This window comes from Lutra lutra, chromosome 8, assembly GCF_902655055.1.
Source record: "Lutra lutra chromosome 8, mLutLut1.2, whole genome shotgun sequence".
Taxonomy (NCBI): domain Eukaryota; kingdom Metazoa; phylum Chordata; class Mammalia; order Carnivora; family Mustelidae; genus Lutra; species Lutra lutra.
The window spans coordinates 102,201,520-102,221,806 of NC_062285.1; the positions used below are offsets into that span (position 1 = coordinate 102,201,520).

At 33.8% G+C, this 20,287-nt stretch overlaps 1 protein-coding gene across 12 annotated transcripts in view; it reads right to left on the reverse strand.

The window, feature by feature from the left end:
* Positions 1-1,182: 1,182 nt before the first annotated feature.
* The window catches only part of NAP1L1 (nucleosome assembly protein 1 like 1), a 34,478-nt gene continuing 15,373 nt past the window's right edge, over positions 1,183-20,287 (reverse strand). Inside the window, exons 4-16 of one of the 12 annotated variants that reach the window (XM_047740573.1) lie at positions 19,213-19,315; positions 13,080-13,221; positions 12,735-12,815; positions 11,876-12,001; positions 10,625-10,696; positions 9,666-9,805; positions 8,868-9,013; positions 8,753-8,772; positions 6,320-6,477; positions 5,595-5,624; positions 5,032-5,082; positions 3,527-3,570; positions 1,183-2,791 (exon numbers count right to left, since the gene is read on the reverse strand). In XM_047740573.1, coding sequence (XP_047596529.1) covers positions 2,685-2,791; positions 3,527-3,570; positions 5,032-5,082; positions 5,595-5,624; positions 6,320-6,477; positions 8,753-8,772; positions 8,868-9,013; positions 9,666-9,805; positions 10,625-10,696; positions 11,876-12,001; positions 12,735-12,815; positions 13,080-13,221; positions 19,213-19,315 — 1,220 coding nt within the window. In that variant the 3' untranslated portion in view covers positions 1,183-2,684. Of the gene's footprint in view, positions 3,571-5,031; positions 5,083-5,262; positions 5,625-6,273; positions 6,478-8,752; positions 8,773-8,867; positions 9,014-9,665; positions 9,806-10,624; positions 10,697-11,875; positions 12,005-12,734; positions 12,816-13,079; positions 13,222-19,212; positions 19,316-20,287 lie in introns of those variants that run through there. The other 11 variants (XM_047740578.1, XM_047740577.1, XM_047740572.1 and 8 more) reach the window with 11 other exon arrangements.

Consider the following 20,287-nt stretch of genomic DNA (forward strand, 5'->3'; position numbering starts at 1 on the left):
AATTATGAATACACATTTTCAAAACAAAATCCAGTTCACAGTGACCAATTGTATATATACAGTGCAGATTTAAAAAAACAAACAAACAAAAAAAAAAAAACCTAAAGTAGCAAAGGATTTCTCTTTCCTAAGGTTCCTATTAAGAACATATACTTCTTCTAAACTACCCATTTATTCTGTACATTTAAAATAACACTTGACTTGACTGAGTCAAAAAATATAAAGGCTAAAGTTTTTTTAAGACTAACCCATAAAAATGGACTCAAATTCTAAACCAAGCCCTGAAACCAAGCATTCAAAAAATATCTGAATGTTAGTTTAGTATTTCTGTATTGTGTAAGGTTTTCACAAACAATAAAGTTTTATTTTTATTTTTAATAATGGTAATGGCCTACAACTCAGAAAAACCCACAAATTCATACTGTCTTACAAAGAGCAGTAATATGAACAGTTAATTCAGTTATCTTAGGGGCCTTATTATACACTAATCAGTATCATTAACCTATTCAAATTATAATGAAGACATTTCTATCAAAGCTAATCCCTTTCAGGTTTGTTTTTATTACTTCAGCTAAAAAGGAAACAGAGGTAGAATCCCATTTTTCTAAGTATTATTCTGTAAGACAGTTCCACACAGTTAAAATATTTTTATGTCACAGAAATATTAATATTGCTTCAGTGAACTAGATAAAAATTCCGAAAATTTTCATAAACTTTCAGATATCTGTGAATCTTTAATCACAAAAGAACTAAGTGATTTATGAAACTACTGTTGTTTACTTACCATATTTGAATGACCACAAAATGACAGAAAAAAATTTTCAAATATTAGCTTACAAAGGTGATTATATGAGATTCTGCCATTTCTAGAGAGAAAAAAATAGAACTTCTTGGTAATCTGGTACCTGAGTTAGGGGAAACTATAAACTGAAAATGTAAAGACAAATCAAAGTGTCTTAAAAATGTCTATATTTAACTCAGAGCAAAAACCTTTCTAGTCTTCCAATAACAAACTCCATTTAGCAGGGTTTGGGAGGTTGCTTTTAAAATTATACAAATTTACAGGCCATCCTAGCCTAATCACAGAATAGCCCACTCTAAACATCTCTACTCTCTGCTCTTCAAAAATATATATATAGAAATATATCCACATTTTTAAAAAACCACCCAAAATATCACCAGTACATTTTATAAAATTAAATGCAAATTTTATTAAGGATTTCAAATTACATATTTCAAATTTCTAAAATGGAATAGAACCATTTTGGAACTGGAGAGATGGCATAGATGAACACTGCAATGCCAAATTTATTAGGAAAACAATTCCTCTGCAAACCACATCCCCTTTATGTAACAAGATGAAATAGTATCTGTCCCTTCACTTTGGCAATAGCTATTACCTAAAGGAATGGAAAAAAAATAATAGTGGCTCTGCTGCTTAAGTTCATTAAAAATGGGATTCTATCTTTAAAATTTTTTGAGTTCAGAAAAGGCTGTGATCAAATGAGCTATGGGTACAGAAACAAGAATCAGCAAAGAATATCTAATCAAAGCAAACAAAAGCATTTTGAAAATAAAGAGGAAAAACATAAGGTGTTTTCATGGCATTTTTTTCCTACACACTACCGTTAACTGGTTAAGGATTTCCAGTAGTTAATTAAAATCTCAGGAGAGGAATGAATAGTACTATACAAATAACAAGATGTGTTCACATTCCAAGATCTTAATACTAAATTTTCAAAAAGGAAGCTCTATCACTTCTAAGAACAAACTTAATGTAATTTTATTAAGAGCAGGAACTCTAGGCTGTCTTCTAATTATAATCCATTTAGTCTACCCTCACCGAGTCAAAGCTTTTAAGCTCATCACAAAAAATTAACAGTAATTAGCCTGAGGTATTTTAAATGTGGCTCTACAGTCTCAAATTTAATGGCATTTCCCCCCACTAAAAATGGTCTTCTTCCTATGTTAGTCCCATGATCTCTGCAGTTTATACTACAATATGGTCATAACTAAAACACTTAAAAACAATCCTTGGACCTTTACAAAGAGTTGCTCATTATCAGCTTCTATTAAGATAGGAGCCACACAAAGATCTGCAAGAGTGTTGTCTGACCAGATCCAGAATAGAGGTACTTAAACCTTTGTTTTCCAGTTGAATTAACAAGCTCTGGTATGAATAAAATGCTGGCTATCATACTTGTGGTACAAACAGGTCCAAATTTTTGAGCTTTTAATGAGATCAAGAAACATTTCATAAAATTTAACTTAATATGCCTTAACATATTTCTGTGAGGTAGTTAGGTAAACAGTACTACCCATTTTAATACATAGTAAACAGAAGCATGGGTAAATGACATACTCATACTTGAAAAGCGGTAAGAATTAGAATTAACCATAGAGGCTTGGGGCCTTCTCTCTAGCTCTAATCAAAGGAAATAAAAGATTAACCTTTTAATCTTTCTCTTAAAAAAACATTACATCACTTAAGATTTTGCCTTTCTTTTTTATATTTTCTTAATTAGCCGATGTAGTACCTCTCCCAAAGTTGACACACTTCTCTTCCATAATATGGCAAACTGGGTACAATGCTTAATTCAAGCTAGGCCTCAGCTTCTACCTGAATTAGTACAAAATTAAGACATTATCTTGTGAGAACTAAAATTATATTTGACATTTTTATTTTAGGCTGCAAAAACAAAAACAAGCAAAACAAACAATAACAAAAAACTTGAAATAGGCTTGTCAAATGATGTAAATTCATCCTTTCCAGGGAAGCAGAAGGTAGACCCTACCATAAAGAAAAGATGCTTAGTTAATGGAAGTTAAATTTAAAAGCACAATTAAAATAATGAGGCTTAACTTCTGAAAATAGGTTTTATTCACCTGCCTACAGTAACCAATAACCACACTATGAGTTAGGTTTCTTTACTCCGTTTCCTTACCAGGTTTCTAACTATGTCACCAAAAATAAAAAACCATTAATAATCCAAGTTATCAGTTGTTGTCTTACTGGAAATTCTTAACCATATATTTGTCTCAAGAAGTTTTGTTTGTTTTTTAAATGAGGAATTGTCTAAGTCACCGTATTTCTATAACAAAGTAATGAAAAGCACAGCTAGTGCAAGCAAATGTAAACCCAATTCAACTACCAGCTGAAAAAAAAATACTTTGGTTCTTCAGGAAAAAAATTAGCAAAGCAAAAAAAAAAAGTTTCTTTTAACAGTTCTGTTCACTTTCATAGCTGTAATCTAAAATCTTTGTTACATGATAAAAATTACTCCAGAAGAACCAAACCACGTAGTAATGAATGAACATGCATGAAAGAATTTGTGAAATCAACAGATCTGGCAGAAAAACTAGAGTTAAATTGCTAAGTAGAACAAATTGGTCTTTAAAATTATCAGTTCCTTTCCTTTAAAAAAAATTACTGAGTCTACCAAGAAAATACAAAAACATAAGGCTGTAAGTAAATAATAGTTGTGTTTAGGCTATTACAGTGCAGGTTATCCTCAAGGCCACATACATCCTGCTTCACTGCTGCTTGCACTCTGCTGGGTTTTGATCCTTCTGTTAAAGGAAAACAACAAGTCAATCTATCTTTTTCTACCTGCTTCGGTTAATTTTCAACACTAGTTATCGTAATTATATCATCTCATTGTTGTACCAAAATTTTTGCCAAATTAAAGAAAAGGTATGCAAGGATGGCAAATTATGTATTCAAATATTAGCAAGTCACAAAAATGCTTAAAATAAGGCCCGTATTTTACTCTGGAATGAACTCAATAACAAACTAAACCATAATCCTCAAAAACAACCAAGCAATTTATGTTAGTCATATTACCAATTATTTTTGCCTTTTTATAGATCAATTATTCAAACATACTAACACTCATACTCTTTAGAGTATTTGATTTGATTATTAACTACCCCTCTTACCTGCTCACTACATTAAAGTATCTTCTGGATCTTTTATAGTATTTAGCAAATGAATGAATGCACTTATCAAAAACCAAAGTTTCAAATGAATCCTGATAATGTACTATGTATTCTGGGGGAAATAAAGGGCTTTACTAACCCTGATATGACAAATACTCAAGAACAACCAATTGGTTGGGAGTCTCAAAGATAAAGAAAACAGAAGTGGCATGGAAAACCTAACAAACAGTACTGCTTCCCTATTCCCAAGCACCCAGATTATTTAAAAACCTTTGTTTATAAAGCTACCTTTGGAGGGAAAACCTAACAACACATCCAATAAGTAATTTCAAATGCTTCGTGTGACTCAGTCAGTTGAATGCTGACTCTTAATTTCGGCTCAGGTCATGATCTCAGGGTCCTGGGATTAAGACCCGTATCCCTGCACCCCAGGTCTAACTCTGTGCTCTCAGGCAGGGAATCTGCTTGAGGATTCTTGCTGGCTTTTCTCTCTCTGTCCCTTTTCCTCTGCCCCTCCCAAACCCCACTTGCCCTCTCTCTAAAATAACTAAATAAACTTTTAAAAAATAAAATGCTTCTTAAAAAAAAACTGTTTAAAAAAAAAAAAAAAAGCCCAAGGTGCCTGGATGGCTCAGTCTGTTAAGTATCTGCCTTTGGCTCAGGTTCATGATCCCGGGGTCCAGAGTTAGAGGCAGGCATCAACTCCTTGCTCAGCGGGGACTGCTTCTCCCTCTAGCTCTGCCCCAACCTCCATCTCATGCATGCTTTCTCTCTCTCAAATACAATCTAAAAAAAAAAAAAAAAAAACCCCCAAGATAATGTATATTAAAAAAAGAAACTTAGGGTTTATTTACCTTAGACTAAGAAAAATACAAAGTCAGAACCAAAAATAAAATTTCTTAGGAAATGTGCATTCAAATTTCACGTATTGTTGAAATGCCAGTGGGGATTAAAGTGGACTATACATCATCTCCAGTCAATAAGATTTATTAAAGAGTTCAATGGACAAAAATGAAGAGATATCTATTAAGAGGTATCAACTCTTATTTAACCTGCTTGAATTAAATAGAAAGCAGCACTAATTTTGCTCACCTTTGAGTCATAGTCTGGATCATTTTCCTCATCTCCTTCTTCTTCCCCTTCCTATATTAAAGTTCAAAATGCATCCATGAAGTAGGTACACAGTAGAAGAAATGGCTCATAATGTACGGAGAAATTTTAATACAAGTTACTCTATAGGTCAAAAGATTTTCATGATTACAGAGTATGGTGACAATGCAATTTAATTGAAAGCTTCTAATATGAAAAATTTCCCAACACAACTTGAGACATCCAGAGAGCTTTTATTGAAAAGATTTACTGCAGCCAACGTTGAAAAAGTTTACTGCAGCTTTTGACTTCTTCAAAGAGCTGATAACCCTGCAGTAGAACAGAATTATTTGAAATAAAAAAAATGTTCTGAGTTTTGCAATTTATTTATTGAAACCTCATACATACATTGTTTGGCTGTAGAATTCTAAAACCATATTTTTTTTTCCAAAAGGTTTATATCCCATATCACAGAATAATGATTATAGCAAAGGAATACATAAGTCACTCAATTTGCTTCTCAATGTGTTAAACAGAGAATTATTTGCTCATTTGGTAAACATTACCTCATCTGCTTCTTCACCTTCTTCATCATACTAAAAAGGGAAAAAAGGATGAAGTTTGAATGAAGCTAACAAACATTTGAGAATAGCATTAGTTACAGCCATCTTATATCCACTAATATCTAAAAAGGAAAATACTTAACCCAAGGCAATTAATTATAAATTAAATGGCTGCAGGAATCACTCAATTCAGTGCCATTATCTAAATCTGACAATTTAAAAAGTTAAAATAAAGAACACAGTACGACTGTGCATTAAGTGTGATCAGGCAACTATTACTATGAATATTACTTGCCTATATTTATTTAAACACGCAGCACAAAAAAGGCCCTAAATCTATTAGAAAGACTGACACTTAGCAATAAAGATAGCCAAAATATTTGAGGGCAGCCTAATTTTACCTTAATCATTGCTTAATACTCCTTTGGATAAAAATTCTATGCTTCTAGTATTATTTAGTAATAAAAAGCATCTTAGGTATGTTTTGGTCAAAGAGCATAATATATCTACAACAGTGACCAAACACTAGTAAAAAGTTGCACTAAGTCAAAGCAGTCTTCCTGTTAGCAGGAAAATAAAAGCTACCAAGACCCTAAGAGGACATATTTAAAACAATTCAAGAAAGTTATCTATAAGATATCAGTAATTAGCCTTTGAATTACTATGTTTTTTTAAAAATTACATCTATCCATTTAACTGCTCACCAACTGTGACCATCATACCCTCACCAAATGATTTCAATGCAGGATTCAGATTCACTCACATCATCATCATCATCTTCAATAGCTTCTCCAGTAAAGTATAACACTGATCTTGGGATTATGCGCTCACGTAAAAAGTGACCAATTTCAAAGTCTGCAGCAAGGATAGCTTCAGCATCATCATCCTGTTGTTTTGTTTTGTATTTTTTTAAGGAAAAAAAAGGCACAAAATTTAGTAACTTTTATTTAATTAGGCACATGCAAAACTCTTGGGTTTAAACTCTATGAAACAACACTGAACTTCACTTTTAACTTTCTGTCATTTTAAAATTAGCTTATGTGTGTGATTAAACAATCATCTATATATAACTTGGGTTCATAGGGTTTGTTTTTTTTAATTTTTTAAATTTATTTTCAGCGTAACAGTATTCATTGCTTTTGCACCACACCCAGTGCTCCATGCAATCCGTGCCCTCTCTAATACCCACCACCTGGTTCCCCCACCTCCCACCCCCCCGCCCCTTCAAAACCCTCAGATTGTTTTTCAGAGTCCATAGTCTCTCATGGTTCACCTCCCCTTCCAATTTCCCTCAACTCCCTTCTCCTCTCTAACTCCCCTTGTCCTCCATGCTATTTGTTATGCTCCACAAATAAGTGAAACCATATGATAATTGACTCTCTCTGCTTGACTTATTTCACTCAGCATAATCTCTTCCAGTCCCGTCCATGTTGCTACAAAAGTTGGGTATTCATCCTTTCTGATGGTTCATAGGGTTTTAATAAAACAAAGTTCCCAAGTAAGTGTACATACTCAGAGAAATTTGAGAAAATAAAAATTAGAACCGGTTATTGCTTTTTTTTTTTTTTTTACTTAAAATGTTAAAATAAAAGCAACTTTGTTACATGACTAATTTTCCTTATAAATATTCACTATTGAAAACACCAAATGGAATAATACTAAGAAAGAATCTCAGGATTTATTTTTTTTTTTTAAAGATTTTTTTATTTATTTATTTGACAGAGAGATCACAAGCAGGCAGAGAGGCAGGCAGAGAGAGAGGAGGAAGCAGGTTCTCCGCTGAGCAGAGAGCCCGATGCGGGGCTCGATCCCAGGACCCTGAGATCATGACCTGAGCCGAAGGCAGCGGCTTAACCCGCTGAGCCACCCAGGCGCCCCGAATCTCAGGATTTAAATAACATTAGGTATATGGCACATAATGGAAAAACATGAAGGATCGCTCACACTTCCTTATTATTTTATAGAAAGAGTACACAAGCAGTTGTATGTATAATGCCAAATTAGGAGATAGAATCCTACTTAATAAATACTAAGTCAATCTAGGATTTCTATTTAATGACAAAGCACAACACAGAAATGGTGCAGACATTACTCAAAATTCAAATAATGTCATTTAAATTCCAAACAATACCAAACAATGAGTAAATATTCCACGGATGTTTACTTTGACTCATCAACATAATCCACTATAATAAACAGTGAAAAAAAAAACACAAAAGGGAGCAGTGCACTTTGACAGAAAGACTTCTAATCACAGGTGAATGTGTTCTAGTTGTAACTACTCAAGGCTGTTCTATTACCGTATTTGACAACAGAATTAAAACAAAAAAACAAAGACAAAAAAAACTTCAACACAAACTCCCAACCCACTCACTGACATGAAAATAGCACAAAATTCTATCTCTATGTTCATTAAGTAGTTCTACCTAAAATTCAGGTGCTGCTTTATAGTCCCCCTTTTTGTCCCACAAAAGACAGACATTTTGAACAAAGCCACTTACCACTCTTTACAAGCAGAAATACTTGCCTTTTACAGATCTGTTCTTAGCCTTAGCCAACACTATTCCAACTCAAAAGTATTCAAAATACACATACTTTCTAATTCCAAATGTATAAAACTACTCAACTATCTGAGTTAAAGTTAAAAAATCTGGCCAACAGAAGAGCAGATTCAAAACGTATGTAGCTTACACCCTGCCTGCACAGACCTGTCTGAGGTTGTTTCTCCTTCCAGGCTGTACACAGGCACTACGGCAGCTCTTGGCTATATGCTCATAATACATGGCCACAATATGAAACCATGTTTCCACTGGAGTAACAAATACAGAAAGAGTTCTAACCAGAATGTGGTTAGGAGTTTTAATAAATAGATAGTAGAAATGATTTATCTAATACATCCTAGTTTCAATAAGAAAAATATCATCTTAAGAACTTGAATCCCCCCCAATACTTCGAAAAGTCTTTAGCCTTTCAGCATTTCTCAATGGAAACACTACAGGCATTCTGAATAAAATAATTCCAGATGCATAAAGGTCTTCTCCATGCATTGCAAGCCTCAGAATGTAAAATCAGAGTAGCAACTATCCAACTTCCCACTTCTGAGAACCAGTTCTTTAATTTCACAGTGAATAATTCAACAAATTAATAATAATTTAACTTACCAGATCTCCGCTCTCAGGAACTGCAAAATTGAGAAAAGAAATTCAAATGAGTACGAAACTAAAAAAAGCTTTTAACAGAACAACCATCGATACCCAAACTAAAACCACTATTTACCTTCAGGAGGGGCAAAAAAATTAAAGAAAGAGTCATTGGAAACTGTTTTGGTCACAGTACGAACTGTCCCACGTCCCTTGTGTTTCTGCTTCTTCTTAATGGTTTTCAAAGTGACATTCTTTCCTTTTTTCCAATCTATCTGGCACCTTGCAAAACAAAGGGAAGAATCTATCAGAATTACCATGTTATACTTTACTGCTGGAAGAGCCAAGATTTATCTAATTAAATATTTTTTTTTTTTAAAGATCGTATTATTTTATAGAAAGAAGCGAGAGAGAGAAGAGTGAGAGCACATGCAGGTGAGTAGGGGGGAAGAGCAGAAGGAGGGAAAAAAAATCACAAGCAGATTCTGGGCTGAGACATAGGGCTCGATCTCACAACCCTGGGATCATGACCTGAGCTGAAACCAAGAGTGGAAGCTTAACTGACTGAGCCACCCAAGTACCCCAAATGTTATTGTTTTAATTACAGATTTTAGAGGGAAAAATTGGCTCAAATGTTTTCAATAGCAATATAAAGAGAAATTTTTAATTCTAAACACATTTTTGCAATAAATAGACAATTAACACAAATTCATAATATAATAAATTTAAGTGTGTTCTCCTTTGAAGAAATGTCTCTAACACTAAGCCAAGGAGAATTCTAGGAAAATAAGTGTGTTCATCTAAGAAAACACTTTTCTGAAATGTTTAGAGATAAACTATGCATCAAGGACACACAAGGATTTACTAAATAATACAAATCACAAATAAAACAAAAAGACAGAATATTCTGTGGAAGTAGTAAAATTAAACTCACCCTGTACAACCCATAATTTCTGGTCCATCGAAAGAAAAGGGATCAGAATCATCTGGTTCTGACCTCATCCTATATGTCTTTGTCAACACTTCATTTGTGAAATATTCATTGGGTTCAAAGTGAAATTCTAAGACGAAACTCTTTAAAAAAAAAAAACAAAAACTAATGAAATTCCTACATCACAAATGTTAACCCATTAGTAAGTAAAATTCAATCTGTTTATTTTTATAAACACGTAAACGCTTAGGTGATAATGCCTTTCCTATTCTGGGAAAGGGTCAGAAAAACCCCAAATTATGTTAAAAAAACAAGACAAGACACAAAATAAAACTGAATAAAACTTAGCTTAGCTTACAATTTCTATTTATTAACATGTTTATAAAATAGTTTTATTCAGTAATAAACTGACCAAGTACTCCTTCCTCCTTCCATACCCATAAAGAGGACTTTTAATCATCATCTTATCCAAATTTGACAGGAACAGCCCAACTGTACTACACACGATAGAACAAACTATAGCCTGTAGTAGTTTTCCCCATTCCTCACATACTACTGATAGTTTCTGGGAGAAGCTAGTAACTGATCTTTCATCATGAAAAGTGGAAGCCCTCTAACATACTCTGTTTTATGTATTTCCCAGACACATGCCTTTTGAGACGGAGTTAAGTATTTAGGGTGCTACTATTTTTTATCTATTTTTAATCTAGGATCAAGGAGTTCCTATATTTCAAAAACAGTTTTATGTTCAGAGGGAGGAAAAGAAATAAATTCTGCATCACAATTACCAACATATAAACCACAATTATTAACCTCCTACCAACAACAGTACAAAGTACGAGTTTTAACTTCTTTCTGACCCATCTCTAGGCTTAGAATATCACCTCTTTTTGGAAAGTTCCATATGTCTACCTAAAAACATCGAATGTTAAAAAACCGAAAATACTTTAAAGTTCTTTTACCATGGGCTGGCCAGCATCTGAGAACTTCACTTTAATATCTTTCAAGTGCTTCAAAATAGGTTCATCATGTTCCTGCAAATTAAGAAAATATGGAAATGCATATCTAACATGGCATTTTAGGATTAGTGTGCTATTACTGGACAATAAACATTTAGCTGACTGAGACATTTTTAGTGAGGCTTTATGTAACAATTATGAACCATAAGACCTATTCTCCAGATTATGGCTTATACTAAAGCTAGTTTACTTATAAGCTCTACTTACTTCTACTGGCAATAGTAGGAAAAAAGTGACTTAAGAGAGAATTACATCATCATCAGACTGAATGGGCTGAAGACTAAAAAAAATTAAGTCTAACTCAGGCATGTTGGCTTTAAAAACATTTCCTTTTCCAGCTGCTTCTTGTTCCTTTCACTGTGCTAGGTCCTTTTCTACTTTTCCAAAGGAGAAATGCAATAAGCAGTCTGTTATGAGATTTCTTTTCCTTGACTTTAACTTTCAACAATTACACTATAAGGCAATAAGTACTATAATGCACAGAGTAATGGCTCAAGAAATGCTTCTTCTTCTTCTTTTTTTTTTTTTTAGATTGTATTTATTTATTTGACAGAGAGAATTCAAGCAGGCAGAGGGAGAGGGAGAAGCAGGTTCCCCACGAAGCAGGGGGCCCGATGCGGGACTCCATCCCAGGACCCTGGGATCGTCACCTGAGCCAAAGGCAGATGCTTAATCAACTGAGCCACCCAGGCACCCCTCAAGAAATGCTTCTAATTAGGACAGGAAAAGTTTCCCAGAGAAGGTGACATCTGTGTTGTACTCCCAGAAAAAGTGACAACTGTAAAAGAGCTAAAGATCTTTATGTTATTCTTTTAAAATGTAAATGTTCCTTGGAATATTTGTTTCAGACTGAAAAAGTATTTTTGGGTCAGATAAAAGAAATTTTAAGTTTCCTCCCTCCAATCTCTAATACTAAGCACCTAAACAAAGAAGAAAAAAGACTATGACAAAACATAGCTCAATGATAAACAGCTGTCAAAGGGACCACTTCATTATCTAATTTCTGAAACTGAATTATAATTTATTTATTACATTAATCAAAAATGTCATTTTCCTTCTACAGGTAACAGAGGTTTCAAAAGACAGCAATCATTCTATAGAGGTCAACAATGGAGAGACTAGTCATCACAGCCATTTAAATTTCAAAGGTTTTTATCCTTTGAGGTAGTCAGATGTTTTTATGAATAAAATTACCTGAACCATATCACTGAGCAAGTCAACATTCTTAAAAACAGTTAACCAGAATTCAGGAATTCCCTTGGGGTCTTCTTTTTCTTCATCTTTTTTCTCATCTTCAATCTTGGCTTTTTCTTTCAGCTCCTCCTTGATAAATGACAGCATTAAGTTACTAAATTCCTAAATCAGACTATATGATAAAATCTTACCCATCCCCTTAACTTACATCCAGCAGTGAAGTACAGAAACCAACAAATCCTCAATCACCAACTGCAATTTTCAATCAGTTAAGTTCTACTCTAATTGTGTAAACACTGCTGTTACCCATATCAAACTTTACTTCTATAAATATTACTACTACCAGACCCCTCCAAAAGAGAACCACTAAGAGAGAACCTATGAACTATATGGAAACAGTTTTAGAGAAAAATTATAAAGCTTCAGGAAAAAAAAAAAATAATAATAAATAAACCTTGCCCAATTCCTCACCCCTTGTTCTTATCAAAACATTATGTTCTCCTTATCAACCAACATTAAAATAGCAATGCTGGGGAAACAGAGTCATGTAACAGAAAACTGTATTTATGTCACAACCCTGCCGCTTATTAATTGTAGGCAAGTCAACAGAAGCCTCCATTTCATCACGTGAAAAACAGTAACAATCTTTTATATGTCATGATGAGGTTCAAAGGGAAAGTTTATATAATCTATTAAAATTTAAAGACTAAAGAAATGCAAGGGAACAATGTATTTGGGTACAGACGGCACCAGGGCTAAGAGTGGCTCATCTGTTCTGATTATCATTAACTCACCATCAATCTTACAATAAAATATTTCCAAGGTATTAAAAAAACACTAAATTACAGTTGGTACCAACCGAAATTTCATCCTCCTCATCTGGTTTCCATTCACATTCTTCTTCCGTAGGTTCATAAATTGCATTAATGATCTCAAATCGCTAAAATGATTTAAAAAAAACAAAAAAGCTTGCATAAAAACACTGACATCCAGCTAGTAGCTGTTTCTCATTAAAGATGTGTATAGATTTAATGAATGCATACCACAACTTGAATTGCTATTATCGGTAGTTTTCCTAAATACCTCTAATAACCATTTTGGTGAGAGGTCTGAAGACTAACCACCCGCAAGTTTGTTTGTATTTCCAGAGCTTTATTGTAATCTCAAATTTTAGATCAAGAAAATAAAGTAGTAGAAATATTACCTTATCAAACAGAGGCTGATAGAGAACAGCATACTTTCTTTCAAGATCATGAACTTCCTCATAGAATTTGGCTTCTATCTGTGCACATTTAACTTGAAGATTTTTGAGAGCATTCACTCGTCTTTTAACTACCCTAGGCAAACTGAAAGGTTGGTACACACCAGTTACACAGCATCAGAGTAAAACACAAGTCACACTTTTATCATATTGAAAAGTAAAGCAAAGAAGTTAGTGAATGATAGGTGTCCTATTTGAAGCAAAAGCAATACTCATTCAAAGTAATTAAAATTCCAGAAACATAAATACATGAACTTAACTATAAAATATTTCAAGAGTGAACATTTAAGCAGATACAGTTAAGTTGTGATTTAAAAAATGTAAATCATATCAAACCTAAATCTTTCATTATTATCAAGTTCAGAATTAGACTTGTCTGTGCTGGCATTTAAGCTGTAAAATAGTCTATCTCTTAGGAAGTTAGAAAGTCATGGACTAACCATCCTGAGAATAAGGACAATACCCTGCTTTAAAAAAAGTATGCATATCTCACCCATACCAGCTATTTTTAGGGAAAAGGATATTAGAAAAAAGGAGGGTATCCTACACCATTATTTCCTATTTTAGTCTCTATTTAGAATTTAAACTTACATTTTTAAAAATGTATATTTCATTAAGAGACTTTCAGTTAACAGGTTTGAGATATAATTCATAAATCATACAATTTACTATGGGGTATAAGTCCCCTGAAGTATGATTAAACTTGTGAATCTCCCTACCACTCAAAAAATGTTTGCTCAAAATTTACTGAACTTCAGGGACTCTATACAACAGATAGAATCCAGGTTAGAATTTCCTGCCTTAGGCAGATTGCTGTAAATCAAGTAATTCTCTTACTTAAGTTAACTACTTTAGGTAAAATAATGAGAAATAAAAAACTTTCTACATATACCAATTTTTATTTCTCACAATTGAAAGTTAAAAGTTTGATGTTTTGTCAAGGTGATGAAATAGCATGGGGTGCTGCCCACCCCCACACTGTGTCTCAGAAAAACAAAAAGAATTCAACTCTAGAAATTTCAGAACCAACAAGAAAACAACTATTCAGGGACTCACACACGCAACCACACACATACCAGGAGCAACTTCAGGGTGAGTAACAACTGTACAGAGTGAACTGCAACCTGGAAAAGGGAGGGAATGGGCGGAATGGGCAGCAGTGAGGAGAGGCTTGAAGAAAGCTTTTGAAATTCTGCACTTGCCTTACAACAGTCTCTATAACTCCTTCACCCTTTGCAGAGCCTAGTGCCAGCATTTTTAGTAGCTGATGAAAGCTGAACTGGCTGGCTGAGAGCCTACAAGCATTCTTCTTCCACCCTTCCAATCCAGGTAAAATGGATACAACCAGAGGAGAACGCCTCTTCCCCAAGCAGCCAAAAACAATCACCTGGAACTGACAGCAAACTTTTGAGTCCGAAGTAATCGGAACTCTCCTTAGGTTCATTCCAATCCCTTTTCTTAAATTCCATGGGACTGTCACAAACCAGAGCCTGATCTTTATTCCTCCCCTCAATAATCATTACTGGGGAGCAACTTATCAACCACAGTGAGCCTGAGCTCTACAGCCAAAGTAACTAAACCCTTAAGAAGTGTAATTTTTAATGAAAGAATGAAGTATTTATTATCTGAAGCCATATTATTAGACAAAACAATGTAAATATGTTTAAAGAGATAGGGAAGAAACGAGACCAAGAAATCTGAAACAAAATAGAAATATTAAATATGAAAAATACAGTGGCTAAAATAAATAACCAATAAATAGGATAAACAGAATATAGGTTCAACTTAAGGAAGTCCATTAAAGTTGAAAAGCTCTCTAGAAAGGCAGCAGGAAAGACAGAAAAATTATGACTTGGACGACAAAATTAGCAACAGCTGAAAGACAGAAGAGATGGCTATCTGAATAAATGAAAAATAAATTTCTCAGAGTTAAAGTAATATGGAAATCCTTACTCTAAAGCCCTAGACAGTTAATGAGATTCATGAATATCAAAGACCAAAGAAAATTCTAAATGTGTTCAACGAAAGGCAAATAACCTACACAGGAGAAGGAATCTGACATCAGCTTCAAAAGGAAATAGCATATACAAGAAGAAATGAACTTTTATTTAAGAAATCTGAACTTATAATTTTATAAGCCAAACTATTATTCAAATATGAAGACAAAATAAAAATTGCATGAGGCACATAGGCTTTAGGAAACACGCCAGATATACTCATTACATTCATTAAAAATAATTTCTGAGAAAGTTTTAAAAAATTAAGAAATTACTATGTAAGTATGGGTGGCCAAATATCTTGGTAAATCTTACTGTTGCCTTGATAGAAAAGAAAGACTAGAGAATGTATATTTATAAATAATACAGACATTAGTAAATTTATGAAATCAATAGGGGTAAATAAACTTAACAAGTTATGAGCCCCTTGGGTTGTCTGGGTGGCTCAGGTCATGCTCTCAGAAGTCAAGATCTCACGGTCCTGGGATCGAGCCCCCGCACCTGGCTTTCTGCTCAGCAGGGAGCCTGCTTCCCCTCTGCCCCCTCTGGCCGCCTCTCTGCCTACTTGGGATCTCTGTCAAATAAATAAATAAAATCTTTACAAAAAAAAAAGAAAAAGTTATGAGCCCCTTTACCATAATAACAAACAACAGAATGCAGTAACTTTAACAGAAGACAACCTAATTTAATGGAAAACAAAAAAAGAGGGAAAAAAAAAAAACAAAGCACAATAAATTATAAAATAATAGCAGTTGAGCCCAAAAACAATACCGCTTTCAAGAAATGCAGTTTAAAATTACTAATAAAGGGAGAGCCTGGGTGGCTCAGTGGGTTAAAGTCTCTGCCTTCGGCTCAGGTCATGATCCCAGGATCCAGCCCAGCATCAGGCTCTCTGCTCAGCGGGGAGCCTGCTTCCTCCTCTCCCTCTCTCTGCCTACTTGTGATCTCTCTGTCAAATAAATAAATAAAATCTTTAAAATAAATAAATAAGTAAATAAATAAAATTACTAATAAAGAAGCAAACTTCCATACTAGAGATAAGATATAAGGATGGAAAAATCCATGCAACGTAAATAAAAACCAGAACAAAGTTAGAATAGCTATCTTAGTATCAGACAAAATGATTTATAACACCACCACCACCACAAAATACGACAGAGGACATTTTATACTGGTAAACTGGAACAAAAGGACAAGATATACACATCACAAACATATAGTTAATAATACAGCTTCAAAATATATTAATCTATAACTAATAGAATTACAGGGAGAAACAGATTAAGCAGAAATTTTTAACACATTCTTCCCAGAAACTGTCAGATCAAGCTATCAATCAATAAGCAGAAATAAGCAAACCTGAACAACACAATTAATGTCTAGGCTACGAATTTCAGCATATAGTTTCACACTTAACTTTCACAGAACATGTAGAAAAACAAATATTAAGGCCATAAAAGATAATTTTTTAATAAAAATCAAATGAACAAAGCCCTCAATTCAAGAAACTGGAAAGGGGAATGGAGCAAATCCAAGTAAGGGTTCTCAAACCAAAGGCCAAAGTCCATTTTTAGAAGCATTCTACCCACCATTAGAGAACAGTTAATTCCTATCTTATACAAGCTGCTTTTAACAGCAACCCTGTTTATTTCATTAAGCAGCTGAAATCTTGACTCTAATACCAGGGCATGGAATTACCATCCCGTTAAAGTTTCTGTATTGTAAATATACATATACATACATCACACATGCATATCCAAACACACACACATATTCAAGGACATTTCACTAATGAGTAAGGACCTTGAATAAAATATTGACTACTTGACTCAACAGTATAGTATTAATACATGATTAAATTTATTCCAGGAATGCAAGGCTAGTTTAGTATTGGAAATACATGTTTCCAAAAATATATTCAATGTGTACTTAACAGATTCAAAGAAAAAGTCAAAAGACCATCTGAATACATACAGAAAAAAGGTCATAAAAAAATCCAAGTGGACACCAAGTTTAATGGAGAGATTTTATATCCATTCCTGGTTAAGACTAGAAATAAGGTAAAGATGCTCACATTGAATGCTAACAGTACTGAAAAGTCCTGGCCAATGTTATAATGAAATAAAAATAAACCTGGTGTGAAAGATTAGAGCTAAAACTGCCATTATTTGCAGACAAGATCTTTTGCCTCTGGGAGAAAAGAAAAGAACAAATTACTATAATACATGTAGCAAGATTTCCGGATGCAAGATCAACAGCAAAAGAAATAAAAAATAAAAATAAATCAATAGCACTCTTCTCTACATCAACAACATTCAACTCAGAAATACAATACAAAGTAAGATGTTATCCACAATACCAACACAACTAAAGTATACAGAAATTAACCAAGAACAGACAATGAGAAATACTTTGTAATAAAAGAGAGTATGATTTCAATAAATACAAGGATATAGATGAGACAATTTTACATTAGAAGAATTCCCTACCCATTTTAATCTATAGATTCAATGCAACTCCTATCAAAATTTTAGGGGGGGGGGTATTTTGTTTTGTGAAAACCCCTATAAACTTACTATCAACCATATGTTGGATAAAGGTTACATATAATTAGGCCAATCTTAAGAGTGTATTCCACAGGGGATGAGGAAGGGAGGGAGGGTAAAAGAAAGCAAGATATTATAGGGAGAAACAAATTAACAGAACGATTAAATTATCACCCTGCCCGAAACCATTTACATACTAAAAAGCCAAATTAAAAAAAGAGTGCTGCTCAAAGACAAACACAGGTGTTTATAAGAAACTGATACGCAATAAAGGTCGTATCACAAATAAATGAGAAAATAATGAACTGTTCAGTGAAGTTTTACAGAAACGAGCTCAGTAAAAAAGGCAAAAACAAAAAACAAAAAACCCTGATGCACAGCTAAATACAAAGAGGGTTTATTAAAGACCTAAAGATGAAAGGTGAAACTAGTCAACAGGAAATGGAGAAGGAACTAGTAAGAACTTCGTAACTTGAATAAGCCACAGGTCAAAAAACCTAGAACATAAAAATTAAGGACTTCTGTTTTGTGGAGAATGCTATGGATAAAGTTAATAAAAATGACAACAGATTATTTACAAAGTCTAAAACTGATAAGAGATTAACACCTTGAATATAAAAAAAAAACTCCTGCAAAACAAGATAGTAAACCCCAATAGGAAAATGGACAATGAGAACAACCTAAAAGGTTCACACTCATGATGAATAAAAAGCTCGTTAGACAACAAAAAGTACAAATAAAACAAAATAAACCTGGACCTCTTAGACTGGTAAAAGCAAAAAACCCATAAAGCTGAATGATGCCACAACTGCTGGCAGAGACAAGGATGAAGGTTGCCTCATGCACTGGATACAGTCATTCTAGAAAGCAAGCTGGGAAGTACTTAAAAGCTTGCATACCCTGTAACTAACAATCCCACTGTAAGTATGTATCCCCCCCAAAATTCTTACACAGTTCTTTAAGAAGGCATGCAAAAAGAGGACCATTACAATGGAATTTGTGCTGATGAAGCTTAGAGGCAATCAAGATATCCATCAAAGAAAAAGCATGTAATAAAACATGGTGGACACGAATCACCATAAATGATAACATTCAGAAGCCAGAAACTACTAACCAGAGATTACACACAGATAGCAACATGGATGGAGCTTAAACTCATAAAGCCAAGTAAAAAAAGAATTATAAGCAGAATAAGATATACAGGCTACTATTAATGATTTATAGGACCAGTGAAATAAATAAGAAATTTGCATTTCTTCTAATTCTGTGTATTTCTAAGTAAACCTCCGAACAAATCTCAGAAATGGTTAAGATCAGTGTACATCCTATGGAGAGGAGTCAAACTTTAAAAGACCAAGTCTAAATTGGTGGTGCTCAGCGAAATTTTAAACTCCCCAAAATCCTATGCTAGATACTAACAGACATTAGCTTTCCACTATTAAGTATATGAGTCCTAGATGGTCTTAAAAAGATATACCTGCAATGCTGATTACAGAAGGATAAATAAAGACTACAGAAAAGAAGAACTTGTACCTTTCAATGTATCCTGTTGGTGTTTCTACCAGACCATCAAGTCTTTCTTGAAGGGCTGCAAGAATCTGAGGATTTTGCATCATCTGAACAGTCAGCTGACGCGCTTTAAAAAAAAAAAAAAAAAAAAAAAAGGGCATCGAAAGAAGGATTTTATGAAAATGTATTATGCTATTTTAATAGGACAATCCAATAATGAAGTTTTCCTGACTAGCCCATAATTCATTGGTCTGAGTAGAAATGGGGAGCAAGCTGAGGAAAATCCACTCTGGAAAAACCTGAAATTCAGATTCCTAATGATCTAGTAACACAAACCATTTCTCATGCCATTGCCACAACTACTATTAACTATAAATGTCCCTTCTCTTCCTACTACCTTGTGTTTCATCTACCTTACATTTTTAAGAAGCTCAAAGCTTCATCCAGATGCCTACCAATGACTCCATATAATGCTCTGATGGTAGACAACACATTATCAGAAAACTTCAAGTGTACTGACACTTTGGACCCTGGGACAAAGACTGTGAAGTAACCTAACTGCCTGTTTGATGCGTACAATATAGTGTGCTTCTGTGTATCAGAATAGAGAAAGTTAATAGCTGAGACAACCAAGGCTGTAACTAAAGCCAAACAAAATGTGGTTGTTAATGTGTCCAAAAATTATACTAAATCCAAAAATAAACTAGATTTAGGCAAAACAAATTATTTTGCTATTATTATCTCTTCATCAATAGACATTACACAAAATTGACATGAATTTTCCCAGTTATGTTTGTCAATTCCTGGTATTAATTTGATTACTAGATGGTGTTTAGTTATGATAACCAAAATGACTTTAAAAATGTCAATGTTGGCCACTAAGGATACTGACCTACATATCTTTTAAGACAATGCTACAAGATGAAAGCTGAAGCTAAAGTTCAGCTGTCTTTTCACAATTAACCTCCATCTGGCTCAACAATGAAAAGTTGAGTCATCTAGTACTTTATTCTTAGCCCATACCTACACGGCATAACCTAAAGCAGCACAATTCCCCACTACCATCGCTACTTCTCCCTTTATAATTATTTGCTGAAAA